Consider the following 27,373-nt stretch of genomic DNA (forward strand, 5'->3'; position numbering starts at 1 on the left):
CCACCAAGACTAGCAGGCTCCAGGACACTAATTTCCCAAATAGTGAATGACACCAGTGTGGCGAGGCAGCCCTGCTGAAGCGAATATGCGCTGTTCCCATCTTCACTAACAGGTGGATCCCTGGAGTCCACCTGGACGCGCAGACTGCACACTTAGCTTCTCCCCTAAGCCCCCCACACATAGATTACTCGTCTTGGTTAATCCTTGGCCGATTGATTCTGGCCAATAGTGTACTGTCAGTGTTTTACTTACTGCTCAGTCTCACTGACCTGACGTTTATGGCGCACTGATTGGCCTCTGTCAGTGGTGCTGCTTGTAAATTCACTTTGAAAAGCTTTGTGTTAACAGCCTTCAGCCAGGCTCCGAGGCGAGGACGAACAGGCAGCGACAAGCTCGACCTCCTGCCCTTATTACAGTGAGTAAATCAGGGCCTGAGCCATTAGGCTGGAGCCTGGGGCCTACACAGAGAGGACTGACATGACAAAAGGTCAACCTCTGTCACACATGTGTAACAATTTGGATAATGGAATTCTGTAACTTATCTGAGGGAGGCGGTAAATGCACGCCAGGAAAAGGATACTGGTCCCCTGCTTCTCTGGCTTTTAGGCTAAGCACTCACTCCAGAGTCTGTGTTTCTTGTGTAAATACACAAGGACTGTCTGAACTCATGAAATCTTGGGGCCTATATGATTCTTAACCAGAAAGAAAGCAAAAGGGAGGCACACTCCAATTTTATATACAACTGTCTTAAAACATCTGCACACCACCAATGTCTCACAGCCATCGCTGGAGGACCTCCCTACTGCGAGAATGAGTCCCCAGCTCCATAAGGTGCAGGCTTTCCCTCTTGATCAAAAGTGTTTACTCCATAAAATTACACTAGAACCATTTGCGCTCCTAAGGTGACATGTAGCCTTTCCACAAACAATTAAAAATGGCTGTCATTTGCACAGGGGAATGAGCCGGCACCCCTGTCAGTCTCTGAGAAGAATATTTCCATCAGAAGGCCTGCTGGCATGCTGTGATGGGAAAGATAGATTCATCGTCCCAGTAACCCCTGAGATTCTGATGTTGCTTCCTGTGTCATGCTTTTAAGGCAGAGGAATAAAAAAATTACGTGCGGCAGAGGAAGATAATGCCATTTTGTATTGAGAGATACAAGAGGCTCTCAATAAAAAAAGTCGATTTCCAGGCAAAAAAAAATAAAATGAGGAAAATAGTCCTGCCTGCATAGAATAATCAACCTTATGAGGTATTTAGTCCACCATGTCAAATGCATGTTTAGGTAAAACCTCTCCGATCGAGGATGTCCAAATAGGTTTATAGAGTTTTTTTAAGCTAAGTCATTTAGGGCTTTGGAAAACCAAGGAGAGCACTGTGCTACCAGACCTAAACTAAAGGATGGGACTTTAAAGAAACCCCACCAGAGCCAACATGCAGTATCACATCTTTGATTTTCAACACAATGCTGGAAACCAGTCCAAGAGGCAGCAGATGGTTTTACAGTTTATGTAAAACTATAAAACTCCCTCACTCTATCAAACGGGCACCACTATAAAAGTCATCTTCAAATCAAATGAGGCAAAGGCAGGGAGGTATGCCAGCTGTTAGAATGCAGGATTGAAAACATAACAGGAACATTACAATGGTTTGTTTTTAAGGAAGAAGTTACTTGAATTCTGCAAAACTGACTTATTTCTAGATAACCCAACGGGTAGAGTAGTATATTAAAGACAAATTGCTGAAAATATGATCCTTTACTTCAATGTAACAAAATTTATAGAATCTGTTTTCTGCTGGTGTCTTGTGAATTGGGCTAAAATGAGCTAGAGTGCATAAAACAAAATATGGCATTTACAGTTATGATATTGTCACTGGAACAATTTTAACTTAATATAAAAGTATTCATTCAAAATTATTTTTCAACAGCTAAATATGTGTGTGCACATGCATGTGTGTGTAAGTGTGTGTGTGTGATAGAGTCATTTATAAAAAGCATTCACAGCACATTCAAAACAATAAAATCAACTCGTTTCCTTCTGGTTCCAATTAGCTATGATGGTTTTGAAATACAAACATTTAGCAGCATGATATATATATATTTAATATTGGCTTTCATTAATATATTTTGACCTAAGTTGAATGGTAATGATAAAAAATAGACCATTTACTTTAAGCAGAACTCTTATTATGTCTAAAATATTATGGTACAAAGTCAAACAACAAAAAAGCCCATATTATGCTATTCTCCTTGATTTTCTGAAGAAAAACAGTTAATCTTTAAACAGAGTGCAAATGAAAATGACACATTAAGACCTACTCAAGCAAAGGAGAAGACAGGTTGTATAAAGTTAAATTCCTGTCGAATACCTTGACTGTAATCCTAATAAGCCACTACATCATCTCAATTAGCAGGGGAAAAAAATCAGGTTGCAATGGGTACAATTTATTTTGTCATTGTTGCTAAAATTTCTTGTCAAATTAGACTTTGAGTTGAAAGGTGTAATTGTAACTTATCTTAAATTGTAACTTTGTTTTAAACTTTTGTATTTCGCTCCAGCAGAATGTTAAGAGTACTACCCTGGGTACATTCCTCAGGTCTAGTCAAATTAAATTCTGATGTTAAGCAGAAAGAGGAAACCATATACAACTAGATTAATTTATCTCAAGGGAAAAAAACACATTAATAGCCAAGATAACGTTTTCAAAAATTTTGGAATCGACTTGCCTTTTCACTTCTTCCTTACAGAATACATTAGGCTAAAGTTATCTCTCATCTATGAGACATAACTGCTGAGAAAGAGTCTGTTTTCTCTGAACGGTCAGAAAGATTTTCCCCCAATACATCTAAAGAGAATTAAAGCCCAGGTTCAAGTCTTGTTAGAATCAATATATGCAACCACAGTGTTGTTTAATGTTTTCTGTAATGGTTTTGTTTTGAAGTATCTAAACTTGTTAATTTCTTTTTTTTTTTTTGTTAATTTCTTAAAACACATTAAAATTCTAATACCAAAAGAAATTGACCAAATTTTTCCTAAAAAAGACTAATCTTGGGTTTTTTTTTTTTTAATTTAGTTTTAGCTTACTAATCTCTTTAAACTAGAAAAAAAATATTAATCTCAGATCATTATTGGAAGTGAGGAAAAGTGAAGAAAAGAAAACCACTCCCCATGGAAACCTAAAAAGATTCAAAGCATGTCGAAGAATGGAATGATGCTTATCTTTAAATTGCTGCATTTTGAATGGTTGGGATAATACACAATCAAAATATTAACCTAAAAAAAATGACAGCATGTTTACAAACAAATTCTCTGTGGTTGCATACATCAAACATTTAAAAATTCATCTATGGATAAAATGAAGCTTTCAATGAATAATAAAAAGGAGTAACTACTGTGAATCTATCTGTTTCTGCTATAATCCTTCATATACATAATAAAGTACCAAGGCAAAACCACACAGTGCCACAAAAATCCATTATCCACCCAGAAACTGTAACAGGGAAAAATTAGTGATCCGGTTACTCTACTGAAATAAAGATAAGCAACCCTGGAAAGATCTATCATGACCTGAGTATTGACTCTAAATAGGAAGATATTCCTTCAGCAAATGACTGGGGAAAAAAACACTAAGAGGAGGGGGCCTGCAGCTGACTTTTAGGATGAAAGCATCATGTTTCAATAGCTTTTAACTGTCTTGAAAACCTGCTTTAGGTCACCCTGATATCCCAGGTGTCTAGAATATTTAAGTGAATGATTTTGTGAGTCACTAAAAAAATTATTAGGAAGTCTTTCCTGTGAAGATCTATAGTGTAGTCCAGTCATGAATTCTATCTGACATAAACAATGATTAAACTTTTTCAGATTAGAATGCAGACTTAAAGTCTAAAATTTAAAGGGCAATTTAATATTTGTATGTTCCTGTTATTAGAGGTGACTTGATTTAAATAATTATGTCTCCTAAATCATAATACTTAAAATTTTAAATCATACTTTATTCTTTTTTTTTTTAATGCTTTGTTAAGACAGGGTCTCACATAGCCTAGGGTATCCTCAGTTATAGCTGAGGCTGGCCTTGAATGCCTGGTTCTTCTCCACCTCCTACAAGATGCCTAGTCTTATACAGTGCTGGGGATCAAACTCAGGCTAGGCAGGCCCTCTAACAACTGAGCTACATTCCCAACTACTCCTACTTCATATCTTAAAAGTAATCATACTAATCAAAGTCTATTCCCTATTTTAAAAAGCATTCTGTCACAGTTACTGCCACTAAATAACCCCAGTCAGTCACATTTTTTAACATATCTCAGGAGACATTTTACATGGCTGAAATTTCAATAGCCCTTCAGTCCCCCCAAATATATGTCATCCTAATTATTATTAATAGAGAGGGCTGATAAAAATAGATTATAATTGTGCTCTGAGCTAGAAATAGGAGCCTATAGACCATTCAAGCACAAACCTACTAGGTATTTTTAACACAAAAGAACTAACTTTATCTCCCTAACACATTCAACTCACATACTTTGAACAGGTGAAACTCACTTTAAACCCACGGAGGTATCATGGGGGAAAAAAACAGTCTTATTACTATAACGAAACTTTTCCTCCATCATGTACTAATCAAAAGTGTAACAGAAAACTCCAGTAGTTTTCAGTGTTAATATGTATTGTTGAAGCCTGTATGTGTAGTGGCTTCTTGCCAACATCTCAATCACTCAAAGCCTTCTAGGAAAAAAAAAAAATTAGGATTTTTTTTTTTCACATTTATGGCTTTGTCCTCCCAAGTCTAAAAATAGACAAGCATCAGAGGGCAGGATCATGGCGTTCAGTTTCACATTTTCAGACAGAACAGATCTGCACCACGCCGTCTCTGGGGCTTCCCCTGGGAAGCACCGGCAGACCTTTAACAATGTGATATTAGAGTCCCTAACACCACTGCCGGAGCATGAGGAGTGCCTGGATGAATTTTATAAACTTTAAAGCACACCAGAGGTTACAACTGAATTAATGAGAAACAAAAACCGACCAGGAAGGGCGTCAAAACCACATGCATTCACTCTGTCCTGCTTGTCAGTTTTGCTAAGCAAATAGCTTTACCTCAGGTAGTTTCCTGCCAAGCCACTTCCTCCTGCCTTGGTTTAGACATTACATTTCTAGATTTTTGCTGTTGGTTTTGTTTTTGTTTTTAAGAAATGCCTCATTTGGTGAGATAAATATGCCCACCCCTCCCCCCCATTCAGGGATTCCATCTGGAAAGACAAAAAAAAAAAAAAAAAGTTTAACTGCTTTCCAGCAACTGGTTAGGAGTGATAAGGAGACTGGGCGCCTGGATCCAGAGCTCTGTGGATAACTCTAGAACAGGCGGCTTCTGGGCTGCCCTGGCCTCACCTTGGGCTGCTGGGCTGCATGCTCACATGGTCCTTCTTCCTCCGTCAAGGGGTACTTTGCAGACACAGGTCTCAGCTCCCTGACCCCAATAGTCATGGGAAGGTTCTGGACAATGGCTCTGCTTGCTGCAACACTCTCTCCAGGGCCTACTTCAAGCTGGCCAAAGGGAACCCAGCAAATATGTAAGTGGATTATTATATTGTAAGTTTTATGTAGTGAACTGGGACAGCTCGCCACAAAAATGATCACATCGGCAAGCCATTGAGCCACATGGAACCAGAAAGCACACTGCTGCTGAAACAGCCCTATGTTAAAGCCCTAAAGTTCACACACACCCCACCTCCAGCAACTCAGGATCCTGCTTAGCACACTGTTGCTGAGACTGCCCTATGTTAAAGCCCTAAAGTTCACACACACCGGCCTCCAGCAGCTCAGAATCCTGCTTATCTGATGATTCCTCTTTCATTAGTTCACCTGGCCGAAGATTTACATCACTTAGGTTATGGCTTCTAGTAGCTAATATTTTGTAACTAGTTCTCCATGGGTTTGGTAGCTAAGATCAGCCAAAGGATTATCTAATTTACAATCCCCCCCTCTTTCAGGAGTAGACCTCAATAATCAAGCATGAAGCTCTGATTAGGATTTTTCAGATAACATATTTTAAAATAATAGTTGGGATTAGCTTATACCAAAAAATGCTGTTTTCTCGTGTTCTGTCTACATTGTTGAAAGCTGTGTAATTTCACTTTGTCAGATGAAAAACCGAAATTTTAAGTTTTGATTTACAATATAATTCACAAAGTGGCTTGGGTACATTCAAAGTTCTGGAACATATTTTGGTCTCTCACATACAACATTTACCAAAAAGAAAAGTTTTAGATGACCTAGAACTGGGCCCAAACCTACTATGTAGGTCACCATGATGACCTTGAACTTCTGACCCTCTTGTCTCCACTTCCCCAGTGGTGGGATTACAGGTGTTCGCGCACCATCATTCCAGTTGAAGTGGCGGTGAAGACCAAATCCAAGGGTTCCTCTGGTTAGGCAAGCAAGTACCCCCGCCTCATCTCCAAACCTCTGAGGAGAGTTGGGAACCTGGCATTCAGGCCACCTGACTGTAACTCAGCCGCCTCTGCTCAATCGCTGTGAGTGTTGGACTCAGAGGACCGAGGCTAATCCTTCCCAGTTGGGACAGAACCAGGCTAAGCCACCAGGTCCCCAGGCCAGCACCCTTACTGCAGGAACTTCAGACTCCAGCCTTCCGCAGGACTGGGGACCTCACTCTCCACTGTGGGGCGGAGGGTGGGGGTTGGGCCTCCGCGGGCCAAGGGCTCGGGCCCCGGGCTCCGGCTCCGCGGCTGGCAGTTCAGCTGGGTCGGCTTACCTCCCAGAGGTGCTGCGTGTTCCTCACGGCGCCGGCCTGCACCTTCTCCGGGGACAGGAGCACGCCCTGGAAGGGCCCGATCCAGGTGCCCTGCTGGATCCTCTGCGCCGCGCAGATGCCGTAGGCCAGGCCCGGCACCGTGCTGGTGCACAGGCACACCTCCCGCGGCAGGTCCCGCAGCCACTCAGGCAGCTCGGGCGGGGGTGCGGCGGCCGCGGCGCTGCTGGTGCCCACGAGCCGGCGCAGCGAGTGCAGCGGCCCGTGCATGGGGCACTCCCCGTTGCGGTTGTCGGCACACATGTCGCAACCTGTGGGTGACACCGGGGGGGGGGGGGAGGGAGAGCGTTAACCCGGGCCGACGCCCCAGCGTGCAGCAGGTCAACCACCTGTTGGGGAGGGGGACGCCACGAGGGCGCCCGCGCCGCAGGGAGTGGGAAAGGCGGTCTCTTCACGCCCCGGGAGTTTGCACCCCTAAATGTGCCTGCTGGGATGGACGCAAGGCTTCGTGGCTAGGCGTGGGTAGCCACGTGTGCTTTCCAGGTTCGCTCCCACCGCCCGCGGCTTTTGCTCGTGGTCCAGCCTGCCTGCATCTCAACTTCTCTCTCCGCCCTGTCCCCGTGCCTTCACCCTACCTAGCTTTCCAGGGAGTGCTTATCCTCGCGTCCCCAAGAAGTCCGTCTCTTGTCCAACCAGTTCTCTTAAACAGTGGCCAGAGTGCCTGGCCCCGGGAGTGACAGGTACACACCCTAGACTCCAAAGCTTCCTACACTACCAAGGGAGCGCAAGCCCCGCTCTCCGCCCTTTGGGAGCTACGACCCCAGTCTCCGTCCGCTCCATCAGGGATGAGCTAACTGGGGGAGGGGATGTCAGTTGTAATTGTGCGTTCTCCCCAGCGACCAAACCAAACAGAAGTTGAAGGATCAGAGCAAAGAGTCTGTAATGATCAAGGTAATGATTCCATAGAGCAGGCTGGGAGGCTGGGGCAAGTTAAATGAGATTATCTCCTTTAGTGAGGCTTTGCTGAAGCTGATCCTGACTTACCCCCGGGGCAGACAGCGCGCAAGTGAATTCCTACCCTCCAGGCCACGGCGCTCCAGAGCACCCAGAACTAGGCGGAAAGGGCCAGGCAGCCACTAGAAGCTAGGCTTTCAGCGACCACGCTGTCGGATCGCAGAGCCTAAGGGTTATTAATGGGCCTGGCGGAGCCGCTGTGTCTGCTCCCTAGTGCGGCAGGCCTGCTCAGAGGCCTCCCGCCTGCGCGACTCTACCTCCCGGGTCCGGCCTCCCTGGGGACGCTCAGGGTTCTCCTCCAGCGGAGGCCCGTGGCACCGACCATAGCACTTGGTGCTCCTGTACTGGTGGAGATGGTAAGAGCCAGATAGCAGAGTACCTGAGTTGTCCTCCTGGCTTCTTGGCACCCATCCCTTGCCTCCATGTCAGCCCTTATAAATCACCCCGAACCTGCCATGTCTGTGCTGGAACTGCAGAGCCACCCGAGAAACTCGTGTTACAAGGCAAATCAGTGAAGAATTTTCCATGAGGAACATTCAATCACAAACCAGAATGGAGAGAGAACCCTTGCCAGGCCAACTGCTTGGGAATAATGGTTGGATATATGAGGTCCTATCTCAGGGAAAGTGGCTCCTCTCAATGAGCAGCCGCTCTGCCCCAGCTGAGATTGCCCCAGGAGTGAGGACACCTGCGGCTTGCAAGGTCTGAGTGGCTGTCCCCAAGACTCCTTTGAGAAGGAACACCCCGTTCCTCAGGTGCGCCTCTGTGCCTCCCTTAACACAAAGGCCCCCACTCTCCGCCAGCAACCAGGCCAATGGGAAGGCTCTTCAAGACTCCACTTTTGACTCCAGGGCCTAGATGGGAGTGTGCTGACATTCACTCACATGTCAACACTTCAGAAACGTGCATGTCACTGAACGTCTCATACTCTCACTTGTGAAAAACAACAAAAACACGAAACTGCAGAAACAAAATGACAACAAATATCAACCCTGAGTGCCTTCCTACGGGTCACGCATTCGTCTCGCACCAAAAGGCCGCTGCAGTGTCTTAAGTACCACGATTCCCATTTCTGAAGATGAAGCAAAACCCATTGCCAGAGCACCGAGGGCTACAAAACTAGAAAGAGACCGTGAAAAGAGTCGCATGAATGTCTGCCTGAAACCGGAGCTTTCAAACGCAGAGATTTAGGAAGACTAATGAAGGCTGGGAGAATTTTATATACCAACTCGTGACTCGATCAATAGAATTGAAGGAGTTTACTGACGCAACCAATTGGGGGCCACAGGAAGAACTCCGGCATGATTGAGTCATAGAGGGATAGGAACAGTTCTCCCTCCCACACTCGTGGGCTTCAGAAAGCTAAAGCATGAGGACAGGAAAATAAGTAGCCGCTGTCCATAGTTTTTATTGTGCTTGATTCCACAGACTCGTTAAGCAACCTGAGCAAAAACAGCTTTAAAAAAAAAAATGACAATGAGAAAAGGCAATGTGTCTGTGAAAATAAATATAAATTACTCCAGGGAATGCTTAACTGATTTTTCTTTTCTGGCTCATTCAATTAAGTAAAGAGTGAGAAGAAGAAGAAGAAAAAAAAAAGACTACTCACAACCTAATAGCCTGTGCCAAAAATCCTATCAACTTCCCCCTTCTCTACCTGTAGCTTCACACTGTCTGTGTGGACAAAGCTATTCAAAGCAATTAACTCCAGCCACTACCCCCGCAGACAAGAAGCATACTTCAGTAGTACTTAGAATGAATGACAGCTAACTCATTTCTAGAGCCCTCTTCAGTGTGTTAGGTTTCATTGTTCTCTACTGCTTACTTTAAAAGTAGCATTTTGTAGAACGCACACACACAAAACAAAAACAAAAACCTGAGGCTCCCTCCAAAACTAGAAAAGTGTATGGCAACTTCACTGAAAAGCAGGCAAGTCTAGTCTATGCTAATTAGCTCACTTTTAATATGAGTCTTAATAAAAATGTAAAAATATTTCTCCCAGAGAAGTTGACCAATTACCATCAAAATAAAGTTATGTATAAGCCTCCAACATTTTTTTAACCACAGACAAAATCTCTGAGTCTGAAAATATTTATTTCTAACCTGTCTCAGAGTCCCAGAGGACCCTTGGGAAGTTTAAAACAAGTAGCTTTTTTTTTTCCTCGGGATTGACAAATAGTGTTTTCTAGCCAGTGAGCCAGAAACACCCGCACAGAAAGGTCTGAAGGAGAAGCCAGCTAGATCCCCAAACTACTCCCCGCACAGCATTCCAGGCCTTTAAGAACCAGAGGTTTTTGTACAAGTTTACAGTTATTCACAAGATGTTTTGAAATGTCACTGTAGGGTATGGAACTACAGCAATCCGGGTCTCTTCCGGAGCCCATCCGCGTAGGGGCCAGGGGGAAGAGGAGGCGGTGATGTGGGTTACAGCCTTGCCCACCACTGACCTCCGAAGGCCAGCGCAGGCCTGCGGAGTGAGATGGGGAGCAGTCCCCGCTCTTCCTTCCACGCCCTTCTTACCCTGTGAATGTTTGCGCAGAGGTTTGTGGTTGTTTTCAACTGTACGCCCTATTTTTTTTTCTTTTTACCCATTTTAAATGAACCCTATACAAAGCAGGGGGTCTATTTTTTTTTTTTTTAAGTTTTCACCTCTCATTCTAGGGAAAGTAAAATAGAAGACACTTCACGGTTTGTTTTGCTTTGTTTTGTTTTTTTCTGTGTGCCGAAAGCCCTGAGAGGTGAGCTTTGCCGGGAGCGCCTCTATGCTAGGCTTTCGCCGTTCCCTCTGTACGGTTAAGGAAACCGGAGTAACTTGGAAGCCTGCTGAGCCGGTACCGCTCAGGCTGTAAATCCTTCCGGGCGGCAGACGGGGTCGCCGGCCTCAGTCCAGCGGGCTAAGCCCTGAGGGCCCGGGACGTATTGATCGGAGTGCCGCCTGCTGGCAGCTCAGAGTCCAGAGCCCCCGGGGGAGGGCACGGTGGGCTCGGGGTCCCAGGGCAGCGGGGCGCGGCCGCCAGGGGCCTCACTCCGAGTTGCTCCCCAGGACCCCTTCACGCCCTGCCTTCCCGTGGGCAGGCTGTGGACAAAGAGTGGTGCGCAGCTGGCTGGATGCGGTTTGAAGACCTCAACCCAGCTTCCAGCCACGAAGGGCTCCGTAGGGTGGCAACTACCAAAGCGTTCAGGAGTCGCAGCCACCCCGGGGACTCACCAGGCCCTTCTCCCCTGAATCGTCTACCCCCAAACGTCCTCACCCACCCCAAAGCAAGACGGGGCGACCCAGAGACCAGGGGGCCACCAGGAAGACAGGCCCACTGTGGATGCTTTAGGGATTTGGGGCTGCCGGCAACACGCAAAAACTAGGGCTTTCTCCGCCTCGCCTGCCGGCTTGGCCCGGGAACCAATGAAAGAGACAAAGAGGGAGGGAAAGAAGGAGGGAGGGAGAAAATGTGGATTGTATTTGTCTCCTGGTGACTGTATTAATAAATTAAATGAGCACGCCAGGGTGTGAGGGCGAGAGAATATTGCACAGAGATAAACCTGGCCGCCCTCTGCCCCTGCGAGGCCGCCGTACACAAGGCAGAGATGATGAATAGGAGCCGCGAGTGGAGATCGAAGCGGGTCTGGGCTGGCTCCACTCTCTCCTACAAAACTATAGGGCAATTAATTGTGGCTTGTCCCCTCATCCTTCATCTCCTGGTGGCACATATCGATGGAGATTACTGCTGATGGACCATTTTATCACCTTAAATAAACAGTCGCCACCTCTTCTAACCTCAATCTAATATATGGCTCTATGTTCAGTTTCAGGGCTCTAGATAAAGAATGATGTAAAATAGCTAAATCATGTGTGTTACAAGGTGGGGCTGGGCCTGCACACAAAACGCGAGAAAAAGAAAAATAGAACAATATAAAAAGACCGCACACCGACACTGAAGTCCCTCCCCCCAGGGGACCAGATCTGAAATCTATAATAAATCGCTTGCTGGTCGTTAACAGCCAGAGACGCTGGACGGGAGTGGAGCAGAGGGTGTGTCTTCCTTTACAATGAAGTGGGAAGAGATTAGGGTTAACACGGAACACGTGACCCGCCCCCTTTTCCCACACCCCCCAAGTGCAGCTCCCAGCAATCCCACAGACACCAACTATCCGCTCTGCTCAGTCTCCTTCCCTCAAATCTTTGGGGAGTACTGGACTGCTAGCAAGGAGACCCGCGACCCCGCTTCCACAGCCACAGTTCTCTCCTGCAGGAGAGAACGTGCCTAAATCAGAAAGGTCAGACAGCACCCCAACACTGAGAAAATGTAGGGCGACCCAACTCTCTGCCTTGACAGCAGAGCAGGTTCTTTTCCAGCCTCCTTCTCCGTCTTCACAAAGAAAGGTTTCGAAAAGCCAAGTGTGTTGAGATGATGCCCAGGCATGCCAGGGTCCTCCTCTCACCATCCTCCCGGAGGGCTAACCAGGTCCCAGGGAACACTGCAGCTACCCAAACTTGAGAAGAGGCCATCAGGATGGAGCCCCAGGGTTGGGGATGGGGGACCCCAGCAGCACAGAAGGAGCGTGTGTGTGTGTGTGTGTGTGTGTGTTACACGGCACAGCACTTGACTTTTAAGGAGGAGAGCAGCAGCAACAGCCGCAGCAGCGAAGCTTGGAGCTTTGGTGGCCCACGTTCCTCAATCACTCTGCAGGTCAATAACAGGGACCTACTGAAAGAGCTCGCTTGGGCCAGTGTGTGTTTGGTGTGTTTGAAAATCTGACAGGAAAGAGCTACAAGCTCATTCCCTGTGGCATCTGCCACGTGTGCCAACACAGTGCCAAGGTGTGGCTGAGCAGTGCTGGTGCACGTTACTAACTACTGGCAAAAGGAGGGGGGGGGGGCGAGGAAGCCCTTTTCTGCCTAGTAAGAAAAGAGAGAAGTGACCAGACACTCCTTTAAATACAAAGTCACAAAGTGACTTACAAAAAATTTAAAAGGGAAATGGCAAGCAAGCAAGGGAGCTAGGGAAAGCACACGTGAGAAATCAAAAGTGCTTTCAGCATCTTCTCTGCCTCCCCCTTTCCCCACACAGTCCAGAAATGAGGGGAAGCTTTTGTTTTTAGTGTTTCAGGGGACCCCCAAGCCCCTGGAAAAGTTGTAAGACTTAGCATTTCAAATTCGTTTGGCCGCCTAGTTAGATGAAACCCAGTCACTGCTTTAAAACACACTATACACTACGTGGCCAAGTTCACTTGCCCGGGCCCAGAGGCAGATTTCCCATTACCAAGATCTACATTCCCTTTCTATTTTCCTTCCCTGTAATTAGCAACCAAAGTAAAGTGTAACAATCTAACTTCCTTCTGTATTTTCTCTTGAACTCTGAACATAGACCCAATCCATTTCGACTCAAAAGAGGCTACCAGACCATTAACAAAATGCGAATAAATAAAACCACAAATCATTCTCTCTAGCCCCAGGTTGGGGGAGCTCTCTAGGTAACACACGGGTTCATTTCCGTATATCAATTAGTAATCTGTCGTAATTCTTTTTCTGATTGGTGGATGTTTTCTCTAATGAAAATATGTCAAATCTCACTGCTACACTGTAAAAACCACAGGCTGCACAAAAGAAAGGCAGGGCTGGTATCTTTTCCAACCCAGATTTAATAGAGAGAAGTAACTGCCGGCTTGATAAGGCTCTCCCAATCTGTGATTGTATTTTGCTCAGCAGTAAGAACTACTGCCAAGTATTTGATTTCACACTTTAAGAAGAACTGGTTGTAAGACAACATCTGGAAGAAATTCACGAGAAAACACATCTTCAAACTGAATTAAGATAATGAAATTTTATAAAATGTCTGAAACCCTGAAATACACGGGTCTTCTTAAATGCACAAAAAAAATGGAGCTGCAACTCTTACGTAAACCAGTATTTTACCCTCAGACACTAGGAAGGAAAAAGGTAAAAACAACTGCTGTTTTGGTTAACTATTGCTCTCTTCACAAAACTATTTCAAGAAGAATGATAAGCCTCAATCATGTGGCAAATGCCCACTGTTGTTTCTAACCGAAGCCACAACCTAAGAAACTTTAAATCACTATTCTAATCATATTATTTCGTTTTAGTGAGAAATCAAGAAGTCTACGGTGAGGTAGACATTCTGAAGGACGCAACTTGTTCAAAGAGAAGAAACGCAAGTATTTATGATCTGCTTTCACACGCGCAAGCCAAATGTAGAATGGATTGAAGAAAATCGATGGGTGAGGACTGCGCTCAAAGTCCTAGTGGCTTTAAGGTCCTGCCCGAAGGTTCGGAGAGAACAGTTAACACGCGTGTCAAAACCTTAGGTGTTAACATATCACACTTCTTGAAATTACCAGGAAGTAGCACAGGCATATCAACGCACATTCCTGATCCTTCACCGAGGGTTCTGTTTCTATTTCAAAATATAACTGTATTTGGGACAGGCGTTTGGAGTTGTGGATACAGAAAGCTGAGGAAGTTCTGACGAGTAGCTCGTGAGGGAGCGATAAGTTTCTGTCACTACACTGACATCACTTTTAACTTTAACAACTTGTTTAAACGAATGAAGCGCCGTGGGTTGCAAACATCTGCGGGATCAAGGGTTGCTGCAGAACGCGGCGTCCGCAGAGAACGACACTGTCCTGACACTGGAATTTCTCTTCTCATTCAGTGGGTCCCCACCCCCCACCCCTTTTCCTTAGCTTCTAAAAAAATAGTAACCCTACTACTCATACCTACCTGCAGGAAGAAACTGACCCCTTGTCACCAAAACAAAACAAACAAACAAGAGCCTCCTCCTGCGGGGAGGTCCGGCTCGGTAACCCTCGATAATCAAGGCCCAAAGACGAGCTGACACCGTTCACTCCAGACGCGGAATATAGAGCAGGAAGGGGACCCTGCTGTCCACGCTCCCTACGAAAACTCACAGAGTCCCCCCCTAGTCCGGATCAGGCCAGACAAGGTCCACCTGGGCAGTCCCGGCCTCCGGTTGCCAGTGCCCCTGTGGCCCACCCAGAGCACGGGGCAGCCTTCGGGGTCCGAAGAGAGCAGAGAGACGGAAGCCCAAGGTGTCACCCGGGCACCCCTCTACGCTCGGACGCCAGAAAAGTTTTGCCACAGTGAGGTGGGTGGCGCGGGCCCGCGGCTTGACCCAAGATCCCCCACCCTTCGCCCGGGTCCCTCTCCCGGGACCCTCCCCGCCTCTCCCACCCCTGCCTGCCGTGGCCCGCGCCGGGGCCGGGCGGGCGAGCCGGGGCTGCGGCTACGTACGGTTGTTGGGGTCGCTGGTGTGCTGGTTTAGCGGGATGATCTCCATGCGCTGCTGGCCGTACAGGTAATAGTCCAGCTCCTCGGCGCTGCAGCGGAACCGGGGGCCGCCGCGGCCGTCGCCCCCTCCGCCGCCGCCCTTGGCGGGCCCGGGAGCCGAGGAGGCGCCGAGGCACAGGTCCTTCGCGGGCAGCGGCTCGGCGGCCACCGCGGCGGCGGCCAGGGGCGCGAACACCGGCATCTGCGCCACCGGCAGGGCCGAGAGACCGGCCAGCGCTGCGGCGGCGGCGGCGGCCGCGGCGGCGGCGGCGCAGGACGAGGCGGAGGAGGCGGAGGTGGTGGAGGAAGCCGGGGTGGCCGAGGAGGACGGCAGCGGGGCGGGCCGCGGCCGCAGGCCGTCCGGAGGAGGCTCGGCGCGCTCGGGAGGCGGCGGCGGCGGCGGCGGCGGCAGCGGCTGGGGCGCGCCCAGGGGGAGCGGGGCGCCGCCGCCTTTGAGCGGGCCGCCGCCGCCGCCGTGCGGGAAGAGCTGCTGCCAGTGCTGCAGGTAGGCTGGGTCCACTTTGAGGAAGGCCGAGCCGCCGGGATCCCCCGGCTTCAGCATGTCCGGAGCCTCGAGCTAGGGGAGGGGGGGCAGAGGAGGGCAGGGGAGGAGCGCGGAGTGAGCGGGAGCCGGGCTTGGACCCGAGGGGCGGGCGGGAGGACCGCGGGGCCCGGAGGGCAGCGAGCGGGGGAGCCCCGCTCGGCTCCGGCTGCAGCGGCGCCCGCGGCCGCCGGTCCCCTCTTCCCAACTCCGCCCGGGCGCAAAGTTTCCTCGGAAGCCGCGGCGCGGCGCAGAGGTGGCCGAGCGCGCCGGGCGCCTCCGCGCAGCCCCGACCCCGGCTCCCCGCCCTGCCGCCCCGGGACCCCGGGAGCCGGCGCTCCCCCGCACGGCTCCAGGCAGGACGGCGCCCCCGCCCTCCGCCAGCGCCTCGGAGCCAGCCCCAGGCGGAGTGGCGCGGCGCCGGAGCCGCGCTGGCCCCAGGCGCCGGGAGGCGGGACAGCCTCGCCCCCCGCCCCCTGCCCCAGACCTCCAACCTCGGCGCGCTAGGCCGGCGCCCGGCGACCCTAGTCCCGCCCCGCCCTACCTGGGATCCGAGGGCGGCCGGCGGGCGCTGGCGCGCCTGTGTGCCCTGGGGGGGTTCGGTGCGCGGGCGGAGACTGGGGATGCCCGGGCGAGCTACATGACCCCAGGCCGGGGGGGACGCGGAGAGCCTGAGGAAGACCCCGAGGCCCAGAGCCCTCCCCGGACGCCGGCCGAAGAGAGCGCGGGCCCGCGGCGGGCGCGGGGGCAGCTCGGCCCGGAGCGCGGGACCCAGCCCCTCCGCCCGCTGCGCTCGGCCGCTCGGCCGCTTTGGCTCCGCTCTGGCAGCCTCCGGGCTGGACACGTGGGTTTTACGACAGCACCAAATACATGTGTGTGCGTTCGTGTGTGTGTGTGTGTGTGTGTGTGTGTGTGTGTGTGTGTGTGTGCGCGCGCGCGCGCGCGCGCGCGCGTGTGTGTGTAAGTGTGCGCGGGTGTATGGAGGGAAGAGGAGGGCGATTGAAGAGGGAGAGAGGAGAGGGAGGGGAGGAGAGAGGTAGAGGAAGGAAAGAAAGAAAAGAGAGAAGGGAGAGGAGATGGGGAGGGGGAGAGGAAGGAAGGAGGAGGAGAGAAGAGAGAGGGGAGAGAGAGGAGAGGCGAGAGGAAGAGGAGAGGGGAGAGGGAAGAAGGAGAAGGCGGGAGCAGGCCGAGGCAAAGTAGGGGAGGGTGGTGGGAAGATGGAAGTTCAAACTGGGCTGCGCCTGCAGACAGCCGGCCCGGTGCGTCTCCGCCTCCGCCGCACAGACACCTCCTCTGCCCCGACCCACACGCGCCCACGCGCGCGCACACACACACGCGCGTACAAACGCACACTCACATTTTTAAAATTAATTAATTAATTAATTTTTTCTTTTTTCTTTTTTTTTTTTTTTTTTTGGTCGTGACGTCTGCGGCTTGCTTGTTGTCTTTTTTTCTGTCCGCAGTGTATCTTTTCTAAGTGCAGGCCCGCTGGCCTGCTCCCCGGTGCTCTGGCTACACACAAACCCAGCGAGCGTGCTCGGGGCGGCCGGCGTCCGCGGTGGCAGCCGCGCGCGCCGCGGGGGTTGCAGAGACCCGGCCTCAGGGCGAGCCTGCTCCTTTGGCGGGGTTGGGAGTTTCCTGGAAGGCTGCTGGGTGCCGGGGTCGGCTCACCGGCCGAGCTCTCTTTACCAGAAACCCTCCGGAGGGTTAAGTTGGGGGTGAGGCGGGGCGGGGCGGGGCGCGCGCTGGCCTGGGACCCTCCGCCTGCGGCCGGAGCCGGGCTGGAGGAGCGGGCAGCTCTGGCAGGACTCGAGCCCGGCTGGGGCCGAAGGCGGCTGCCGCGGAGCCTGGGCTCGCCTATCCAGGATTCTCCGCCTCCCCTGGACGACGCCACGAGCCGGCCGTGTGCCCCCACTGCCCTCGAAAGCGGCCGGGGCCTGCCCCGGGAGGTCCGAGGGGGGCTGCTTTAATTCACCGCCAGCGCTGGGGATGCCGCAGGCGCGCGCAGCCCACCCCCTGCCGGGCCGAATCGCAGAACTTCGAGCCGCGGCAGCTCCACCGTGCAAGCTCTAGCGTCCACCCATCAGGCGCTCACCCCAAACTCTTAGCTTTCTGGCGGTCCTAGTACTCGGTGGCAGAGAGCAGTGACAAACGGTGTGAAACTGGCCGGCTCCGGAGCGTGCTCCTGGCCAGGGTTCTGTCCTCACCTTAAAGAGGCGGAAAATGACATTCACCTTTCCGCAAACAGCCCAGTTTATTTAACGGTCGCCGTTTCGAGCGAGCACTCTCCACCCTTGCCTAAGCCCTGCCCGTTTCGTTTTCTCTTCCCACCACTCATTTCGTCCGAGCCTGGGAAACGCGCTGTTTAGACTTCGTCCGGGGCTCAGGCAGAATGCCTCCCCTCTTGGTTGTAGCCGGATTGGACCGAAAATGTTTTGACTGGCGTCGTTATGACAAGGTCATCCGTCATTCCTGGATAGATTGATAGCACCCAAGTCTGAGGCAACCACCACAAGGGAAAAGCCGCCGCGTTGAAGACCCCGAGGCTACCCAGGCAGTCTCCGAGGACTTGAGACATCTGGGGTGGGGGTGAGGGGGGGACGAAGTTCCAGGACCCTTCCAATTAATCTGTGTTCAGAATTGCTGTGGCTGCTGGGACCCCGGAGACAGAACACGCTCCTTCTCACCATTCTCTCGCTTCGCTTAGGAGAGACCAGACCCTTTCTGAGGTCTCTGTGAGCTCTGGAGTCGGAAGACTGGATACTGCCCGCCTACTCATTTCTAACCGAAGCCGGCTGGCTGTTTCCTAGAGTTTGGTCCCCGGAAATGGAAGTGCCGAGGAATCACAACCCTCTTCCTTCCCTAGGGGAAAGAAGAAAAAAAAAATCAGGATTTTGAGATGCTGGTTGCAGCAAATGCTTGTGCCATTCACGGTGTGGCTAGAGGGCTGGGCTGGGCACGCAAGTTCATTCTGGCCAAATAAGCTGCAGCTAAAATCTGCCTAGGACGTGAGAAGGGCAGAGATTTGGTGTATCTAGCAAGCCACTATTAACCTCTCCATGTTGCATACAAATGGTGACCAGAAGGTTCTGAGGGGTCAGGTAGGTTGCCTAAGGTCGAACCATGAATGAATGATTGAGGTCCATTCAGCCTCCCCTCCCCCACTCAGTGAGCTGCCCAGTATATTTTTCTAACCACCTTAGTCAAAGACTAATGTGCCTTGAGCCTGGGCTAAGAAGCGGCAGGAGATCATAAGAGACAACTGATTGCTTCAGGGGCTAGGAATTAGGCCAATGAGGTAGTAGAGGCTTTCTCTTCCATTATACATGCTGACTTGTCACACGTTGGAGGCCATCCCCATACTCACCCCTGCATTCCAGAGGTGCTGGGCTCAAGTGGACAGTGAGGAGACAGACAGGGCCCTGGGTACGAGAGGACATAGGGAACCTCCTTGAATGAGGAAGGCACAGTTACTGCCCAAAGGGCCAAGAGCAAAGGAGAAGGTCAGCAGGTTCAAGGTGCCCACTGAGGCCGAGGTCTGCATGGGTCCGCACTTTGGGTGAAGCACAGTGAGCCGGGCCTGTCAGCTAGCCCCGGGGAAGCGGCTGCAAAGTCGCTCTGTCACCCCGGCTGACCCTTGCAGGCTGGGTCGCGGTCCGCCGGAAACATCTTGGGGTTTTTAGAAAGGGAGCCCACTGACCGCAGGGGGGGGGTCCCTCGGATCTGTTGCCTTCTCTTAGTACTTAGAAGACGGGCAAACCAATCACTCCGACCACTTAGGAAGCGATCAAACCTGCATAAAAATCCATCGCTCTGGAATCGATGGGTGCATATTTGCTGGGAATTTGTTCCAGAGGCGTGACTAAGGAGCGAGACTGCATTGGACGCAAAAGGGGGACGCGCTAGTGTTTTTCTTCATTGATTAATCACCTCTAAAATAAAACAAGTGGGAAGAGGAGTCGGGATCGATAAATTAACTACCCCAATTTATCATTTCTCCAGGATTTTCCCCTTGCAAATTCTCCCTAGGAAGCCCGCTGTGCCCTTAGCTGAGTAGGAAGCCTGGAGTTAGTGGCTGAGCCGGAAGACAGTAGGGGGAGGCACCAAAGCAAGAAGGTGGTCTGTGCGGGAAAGCAAGACCCTCCACCCGGCTTCGTTGGACATACAATTAAAAAGTTTGCCTTCCACACTAATTACTTTTTTTTCTTGGTGTGTGTCGGGAGAGGCGGGAGAGGCGGCTGGACAAATGACCGTCACCTTTGACAGGACTCCAATAAGAGATTCAGCGGCTCTCTGTTCTGCCCACGGTGTTCCTGTTTCTAGGCTTAAGGTCACGGGTGGCTGAGTTAATAATTCATTAATATAGACATTTATTCAGAAGGCTTTTTCCCCCCTGAGATCTGCTCTCCCTGCCCCGCCCCCTTGGAGATTTATTTTCCTGAGAAGTGGATGGGGAGAGCTGCTGGTTAAAGGAGGGGTAGAAGAAAAGAAGGGGGCCCTTACAGCTTGGAGAGACCCTAACTAGCCACCCTAGTGGGCAGTGGGTTCCCTCAGCTTACCACCCAATCCCTGGTCAAAACTCTGGCTGAAAATGTGTCATCCTTTAGGACAAGGATTCTGGCCTCCCCTGGTCCTTTCTCCCACTTCTACAGATGTCCAGAAAGCTCCTTCCTCTTATAGTCTAAGTGAGGATGTCTCAGGAAGGACCCTGGAATTAGAGCAAAGAAAAAACTCTCCAAAGCTCCCCACACCTTTCCCAGAGGAGTTGTCAAACTTGCCCCTGACCTGGAATCTAGAAATTTCCTTCCTAGGAGCACTGGCAACTTCAGGTAGTTCCTTTGTCTTTATAGAAATGGGACCATGGAGTGGGGGTGGGGCTGGAGGCACATTAAAAAGCAACGCCTAAAGCCCAGGTCCTTGGGTTTATACTCTAAGGAGACGGAGGCTGGGAAGGAAGGATACCAAAGGCAGCTGGTGAGAAGTGCTATAGAAAGCAGTAATGGGTGGATGAGAGAAGAAGAGCAAGCCCCGGTAGAGGTTGAAACATACAGCCCCTGGGACCAGGCTTCACCTAGAATGTCATTTGGTTGAGATGAAAGCAGGAGGACACCAGTTTTGACCTCTGGATGGGGTACTCTGTGGCTGAGGTGCAAAGGCAGTAAACAGAGCCCAGCGGTGGGGGTGGGAGAGTAAAAATTCTACCTCTTGAGTGACTGACCTGCCTCTCACTCCTCAGGACACTGTGAGCTGCCAGATGTCCTCCCAGAATGCCCACAGAAGCTTTATGTCAGTTGGAGTTGCCTCTGTGTCTGGTGGCTTAACCTGACACGCGCACAATGATCTCACCTCCAATGATCTAGGTCTAAATTTCTTCAAAGATGAAGTGAAAGATGAGACTAACGTGGCTTTCTCTCCTAAGCCTGGGAGGAAGTGGACGCTGCCTCGTAGCCTCCCTGTAGTCTGCACCCACATCCTAGAGGTCAGCTCTCTAGTGTGTGACATGCGCTGGAATGAGAAGGCCCACCATTTATTTACATCACGGTAGTCTCCCCACTGATTCCTTTGCCCTGTCACTTCTTTGTTCTCTCTCGGTGATAGAAGAGTGACAACCGCTGTGGGGTGGGTGAGGTGGAAAGCATTTTTCAGCTCCTCGGAATCTACTCCTTCCTCGGACCACGCAGCCGGAGCCTTGGCCTTCTGAAGACACACCGTCTTCTTCGGAGACGCAACGGCTTAAATGTTCTCTCAGCTTTTTTCCTACCGCAGTTCATACTATGAACAAAAGCTCTTCACTTTGCCAGGTCAAAGATGGCCTCTGGAGCCAGGAGGTCAAAATAGCCTCTTTCTGAGCATTGCCTTTTATTCTCCTGCCAGAACCATGGCAGACGGCACCTGAAGCAGGACCCTCTAGCTATTTTCACCCTGGTCACCCAACAACTGTCGGTCACACAATGCTTCGTAGCCCGCTTGTCCTGATTTGGATTTGACCCACTGACCTTGAGGTGGAAGGCTCCATAGTATAATTACCAATTCCTGGGGCCAGCCTATTCTCCCAGGAAAGCCTCTAAATATAGCCTTTCCATCACAGGAAAGACAGTTATTATAATTTTCTATGCACTCCTAAATTAAAAAAAAAAAAGTATCTGTGGCAGGGCTATGGTGGCACACACCTTTAATCCCAGCACTTTGGAAGGCCAAGGCAGGTGGGTCTCTGAGTTCAAGGCCAGCCTCGTCTATAAAGCAAGTACAGGACAGCCAGGGCTACACAGGGAAACCTTGTCTTGGGGGAAGGGTGGGGAGTATCTGTGACAGTTTAGTTTTGTAAATACTTAATGAGCTGCCATGGGGGACAGGGAGAAACCAGCAAGTCTTTTCTTTCTTTCAATCTTGAGATGACAAGGAAAATGGAAATAATTAGACAGGATAAATTACTCCTTCAGATACTCAAGTATTCATTGCTATTCATTGCACTGTCTTTAATCCACCATTCTTTCCCTGGGAATTAAGGCTTCAGTTTTTTTCCAAGAGCTCATAGAAATACACAAACCCAACCAAAGTAATCGACAAAGGCAATAAATACTACCTCATCAGCACCTGTAGTGTAGGAGAGAGGACAGATAGGCACCGTTGGTATACTCTTCTCTGAAGTTGTAGCAAACGCTGCCTAGTTTTAAGAGAGCCTTCCATTGGTAACAGGGGGGGGGGGACCTCAATCAGCTGAAGTTCTAATCGGGGTGAGGCAAGTATGGAACACTGCATCTGTTAGAAATTAGGAACAGATGCCATGTAGATTTACATCCTGAGGACTGCCAATTCCTGGTGCATGATGGGTTCCCCTGCCTGGCTGGCAACAGTCTCAAGGGGTCAGGATGGCTTCCAGTTAGTTCCAAAAGTGAGCGGGTCCCAAGGCTTTCTCCACACACCCTGTTCTCCTAGAAGGTCTTGCATACACCTGCAGGTGCTCTGAGACACCTTCCTGCCCTTCATCACACACTCTTCCTCGTGATCCAGAGTCTCGTCTGAGCTCGGGTGATACTAAGTGTGTATTAAAGAACCATTTCCAGTGGGCCTATAGTGTATAAGCTGGTTAGAATTTGTCAACTTGACACAAACTAGGGTCACAAGGCAACCTCGAGTGAGGAATTGCTTCCATCAGATTGGCCTGTGGACAATTCGGCAATGCCCCTGCCTGGCTCTGAATCACACAAGCTATCATTCTCTTACTCACCCTTTGTGAAATAGTAAGTAAGTAAATAAATAAGCAAGCAAGCTGAGAAGTTCAAGACTAGTGACCTACAGCTTTCTCAAGTTAAAAAAAAAAAAAAAAAGTAAGGGAATGTTTCAGAACAAGCAAAAACATATCCCAGAGACCCAAGGAGCCAAGATTCTTCTCCTTTTAAAAGAATAAAAAATAAAGGAGAAATAACAGAAAAATTGCTTCAGATTCTTGAGACGCCAAGTTAAATACACAAACCTAAAATGTTGAAGCTGGGAGGCACGTACAAGAAAGACAGTGCGGTGTTTGTCTTCGTTCCGTTCATCTTCCTGAAATTTTCAGCCTCTCGAAGTCTTTGCAGCTGAATAAAATTCTGTTGTGAGAATGTGCCACATTTCCATTATCCATTTCTCAGTTGACAGGCATCCAGGCTGTGTCTGTTTCCTAGCCACTGTGAAGAGAGCAATGAACATGGCCGTGCAAGTGTCTCCTCACAGGACTGCAGGGTCCTTTAGGAATGTGCCTATGAGTGGTACGCTGGGTCATACGTAGTTCTCTTTCCAGCTATTTGAGAGTCCTTCATACTGGCTGCACCAATTTACACTGTTGCCAACGGTGAATGAATTTCCTCCTTGCCCACATGCATGCTCGCCCTCTGTGTTTTGACTCCTTGATAACCACTCTAAGTAGGGTGAGATGAAATCCCAGAGCAGTTTTAATTTGTGTTTCCCTGAAGACCTGAAGACCGATGATGTCAAACACTTTTATAAAATATTCGCTAGCCATTTTCACTTCTTTAAGAGTACTTTTCACGTCTTTCTAATTTATTGTGTATTTATTGTTCACTTGTTTATTTATTGGGAATGTGCCACAGCGTGTATATGGGAGTCGAAGGATAACTTTCAGGAATCCGTTTTCTTACCACATGGGTCGGAGGGATTGAACCTAGATTGTCCGGCTTTGTGTGACTGCCTTTACCTGCTGAGTCCCGTTGGTGGCCCTGTTTTTGCTTTTGAGAATTCTCTTGTCAGATTTACGGCCCATTCTTGGATTGGGTTGAAATCTTGATCTTGAATTGGACGGTCCAGGAAGCCAGAAAGTTGTTATTCGGAGAGGGTTGCTTTAGGCAGGGGCACTAGTAAAATACAGATGCAGAGAAAATAGTGGAGAAATGAAGGGATTTGACAGGTTTAAATGGAATGGAGAGATTAGAGGGTTGGGGGTAATGGCTAACAAAAGAGGCTTATGAAAAGGCACATAGACACCCACTGTTCTACAAACCAAATAAAATGTACTTTTAAGAAAAAGAATTTGAAGGGAGGTATCTGCCATGGCTTCTACTAAAAGCCATGTGATATTAAAATCGATCTCAGGGCCAGGAGGGAGGTGACTCACGGGGTCTCAGAGACCCCCATAAACCATATCAACTCTCACCATTTTTCATGGTTGTCCATAACTAGATGATAAGACGCTATCACTGAAGACACCACACATATTGGTTGCAATATATATAATCAAGCTGTAATCGAGCTAAATGCTTCCTCTCTCCTGGATAATTGGTTCTAATTGATTGTACCTCCTGTAAATTGGTATACCTTCCTCCAGGTTGCTGCTAGGTGAGAAAACAGCCTCATCCCGCTGTGAACCCTAGAAACTACAGCACCAAGAAGCCATGCAAAATGTGCGCACTGGAGGTAACTACTATTGCTGTTTTGCTAACCTGACATGGTATCAAACTGCCTTCTAAACATTTCTGTTTATAGTCACACATCAGTGCTGGTCTCTGCCTTGGTCAGAGAAGCTTCTGGCTACGGTGAGCAACCATCATTGCAGAGACCAATAACCAGTCAACACGCTCAGTACAACAACTGTAAGTGTTCTGCCCTAAACAGCACATCCAGAGCTCCCCTCCAAGGCTCAGGGAACATTGTGGAAGAGGGCACAGAAAAAAATATAAAAGCCAGAGGACAAGAAGAACTCCTGTAAAAAACTAAAGATAAAACATGGCCAATAATGACATAATCCTGAACCCATTTTTTACAGTGATTGACAAGTGACAGTTGAACATTGATTGGAAATTTGACATTCTGACAATTTAATAATTTAACACTATTTAACAATTTGTCTTTGGAAATATCATGCAGAGTGACCACACTTTGAGCTTTTCCTTCTTTTCTGTCCACACTGGCAAGCCTTCTCAATGGATAAATTTGTTAGGGTGGATGGGTGTTTCATTTGGCAGCAGCCCAGTTGTTTAAGTCTAGATTTCAAAATCAAATGTTTTTCTCCATAAGCAAATGTTTTCAAACAGAAGCATTTTCACTTAGCTCCCTCAAAACAAATGTCTGTCTTGGAGCCAGCATAGAAGGCCGAGTATTCTATCAAACTTCTTCCGTAGGACTGTCATTACTGTTATGTCCCCTTCAACATTTTATATTGATCACGTTCTCTTTCAAATCTCTCTGGGTTGTTTATAAGACTGGTTTCTAAAATGATTTTGTAAGACGAGTGCCAGCATTTTCAATGGGTCTTTTCTTGTTAAGAATAAACTGAAAATACATACTACGTTGAACTTTCTCGGTATAGCTGCCATGCATTTGTGATGTGATTACCTGAAGTATTTGTTTGTGTTTCCAGATACCGGATGCTAATAAGAACTGACAGGCCTTCCTCTCACAGTTCAGGGATCTACGTGGAAGAGGAGGCAGAACGGTTGGAAGAGCCAGAGGTGATGGATGACCCAAGGGATGTGTCTTCTTGACAGAACAGAGCCGACACACGTATGAACTTATGGAGACGGTGGCAGCACACACAAGACCTGCACAGGTTCACACCAGACAAAATCCCAGCACAGAGAAGGGCAATGGACACAAGTCCCATACACAGCAGAGAAGTTATTTGCAATTGATAATCTGATGAGAGAAAAAAAATCAATTTATCCAAAAGGGTGTCACCAGGTACATCACTCCAGGGCAGACCCCATGCCCAAGAGTAATTGGCTAATACAAAATGGGTTCCATGTTTTTTTATTTTTATTATTTGTTGGTTTTGGGGAATTTTGTTTTTTTAAGAGAGAAATGAAAGAGAGGAAGAAGATGAAGTTGGGTAGAAAGGATTTGGGAGGAGTTGAGGAAGGGGAAAATATGATCCAAATATATTATACGAAAAAATTAATAAAAACTATTTTAAAAGAAGAACTAGGAGGCAAACGAGATGGTTCCATTGATAAAGGTTCTTGACACAGCCTTATGACCTGAGTTCAATCCCCAGAACCTCCACGGTGGAAGAGAGAGAACCAACTCCCACAAGCTTTCCTCGGACCATACACCATAGCACACGTGCACCCTCCATATACACACACAGAAGAAAATAAAATAAAATAAAATCAATCAAGCTGCTGTAGTTTCCCTCTATGACTGAGAAATTTTTTCAACTGCAAGGGACAGAAACTAAATTAATCTAGTATCAATTTGAGGTTTAATGTCTCACAAGCAAGAAATGCATAGATTCAGGGGTTTAAAGAATTTCACCATTCCTCCAACTTTCTCCTCATCTCTTGGTTCTGCCTCTTTTGTTCTGAATTTAATCTCAGATGGAATCTTTCTTTTTCCTTTTCTCTTTTCTTTCTCTCTTTCTTTCCTCCTCCTCCTCCTCTTTTTTTTTTTTTTTTTTTTTTTTTTTTTTTTTTGAGACATGGTTTCTTTGTGTAGCCCTGGTTGTCCTAGAACTCACTCTGTAGACCGGGCTGGCCTCAAACTCACAGAGACCCACCTGCCTCTGCCTCCACGTGCTGGGATTATAGACGTGCGCCACTAACGTCTGCATCCTTCATCTTTTATTCTTCTGGATTGCAATTCCAGAGATACATGAATTGTTTCTTAATCATGTCCATAAAAGGGCTGGGATCCAGTGTCAGTGGACTACCATGGATCATACACGCCTGGCCTTCCATTATCATGAAGGAGGTGGAGTGTACTGATTGCTCAGTCCTGGACCTAACTAAGCCGCACACACTTAGAGGGACAGGAAGTTTCTCAAAGAAAAGCCAAGATGTCGAGAATAGTGGGGACAGATATGGAACTATAAAGAGCAAGTATTTTAGTGTAGAGAGATGGTTCAGCTCTCAAAAGCACTTCCTGCTCTTTCAGAGGGTCCAGATTTACTTCCGATCCTGCAAGTGGGAACCTCACAACTACTTGTAACTCCAGCTCGAGGAGATCGTATGCCCTTTTCCGACCTCTGTGACTAGTCACACACACATAGACGGTATATACTCATACAGGCACAGACACATAAAAATAAAAGCAATCCTTTTTAAAAGGCCTCGTTCCCTGGCCTTACCCTCTTCTTCCTAGGGCATTAATGTGTTAACTGGAGGTGCACAAGTCATCTTCCAAAACTGAGGAAGGAGGGTACAGGCTAAGAATGGGAAAGCTACAATAAGGAAGACGGGATCCTTTTGTAGAATCAACTAGTGACAATGCTAGCTTAAACTACCTGTCCTGAGATGTCTTGAGCAACCCAGATA

The 27,373-nt window shown here is 48.8% G+C and overlaps 1 protein-coding gene and 1 long non-coding RNA gene across 2 annotated transcripts in view; one reads left to right on the forward strand and one right to left on the reverse strand.

Annotated features, from left to right (window-relative positions):
- Prdm6 (PR/SET domain 6) overlaps positions 1-16,861 on the reverse strand; it is a 104,212-nt gene extending 87,351 nt beyond the window's left edge. Inside the window, exons 1-3 of the mRNA XM_021655112.2 lie at positions 16,174-16,861; positions 15,053-15,665; positions 6,775-7,082 (exon numbers count right to left, since the gene is read on the reverse strand). Coding sequence (XP_021510787.1) covers positions 6,775-7,082; positions 15,053-15,650 — 906 coding nt within the window. The 5' untranslated portion in view covers positions 15,651-15,665; positions 16,174-16,861. The remainder of the gene's footprint in view (positions 1-6,774; positions 7,083-15,052; positions 15,666-16,173) is intronic.
- LOC132652309 (uncharacterized) lies at positions 15,490-26,204 on the forward strand. Its single transcript, XR_009589808.1, has 3 exons — positions 15,490-15,593; positions 24,451-24,539; positions 25,483-26,204. It is a non-coding gene; the product is annotated as an uncharacterized LOC132652309 (long non-coding RNA).
- Positions 26,205-27,373: the final 1,169 nt, after the last annotated feature.

Source organism: Meriones unguiculatus, chromosome 2 (genome assembly GCF_030254825.1).
Source record: "Meriones unguiculatus strain TT.TT164.6M chromosome 2, Bangor_MerUng_6.1, whole genome shotgun sequence".
In the NCBI taxonomy this organism is placed as follows: domain Eukaryota; kingdom Metazoa; phylum Chordata; class Mammalia; order Rodentia; family Muridae; genus Meriones; species Meriones unguiculatus.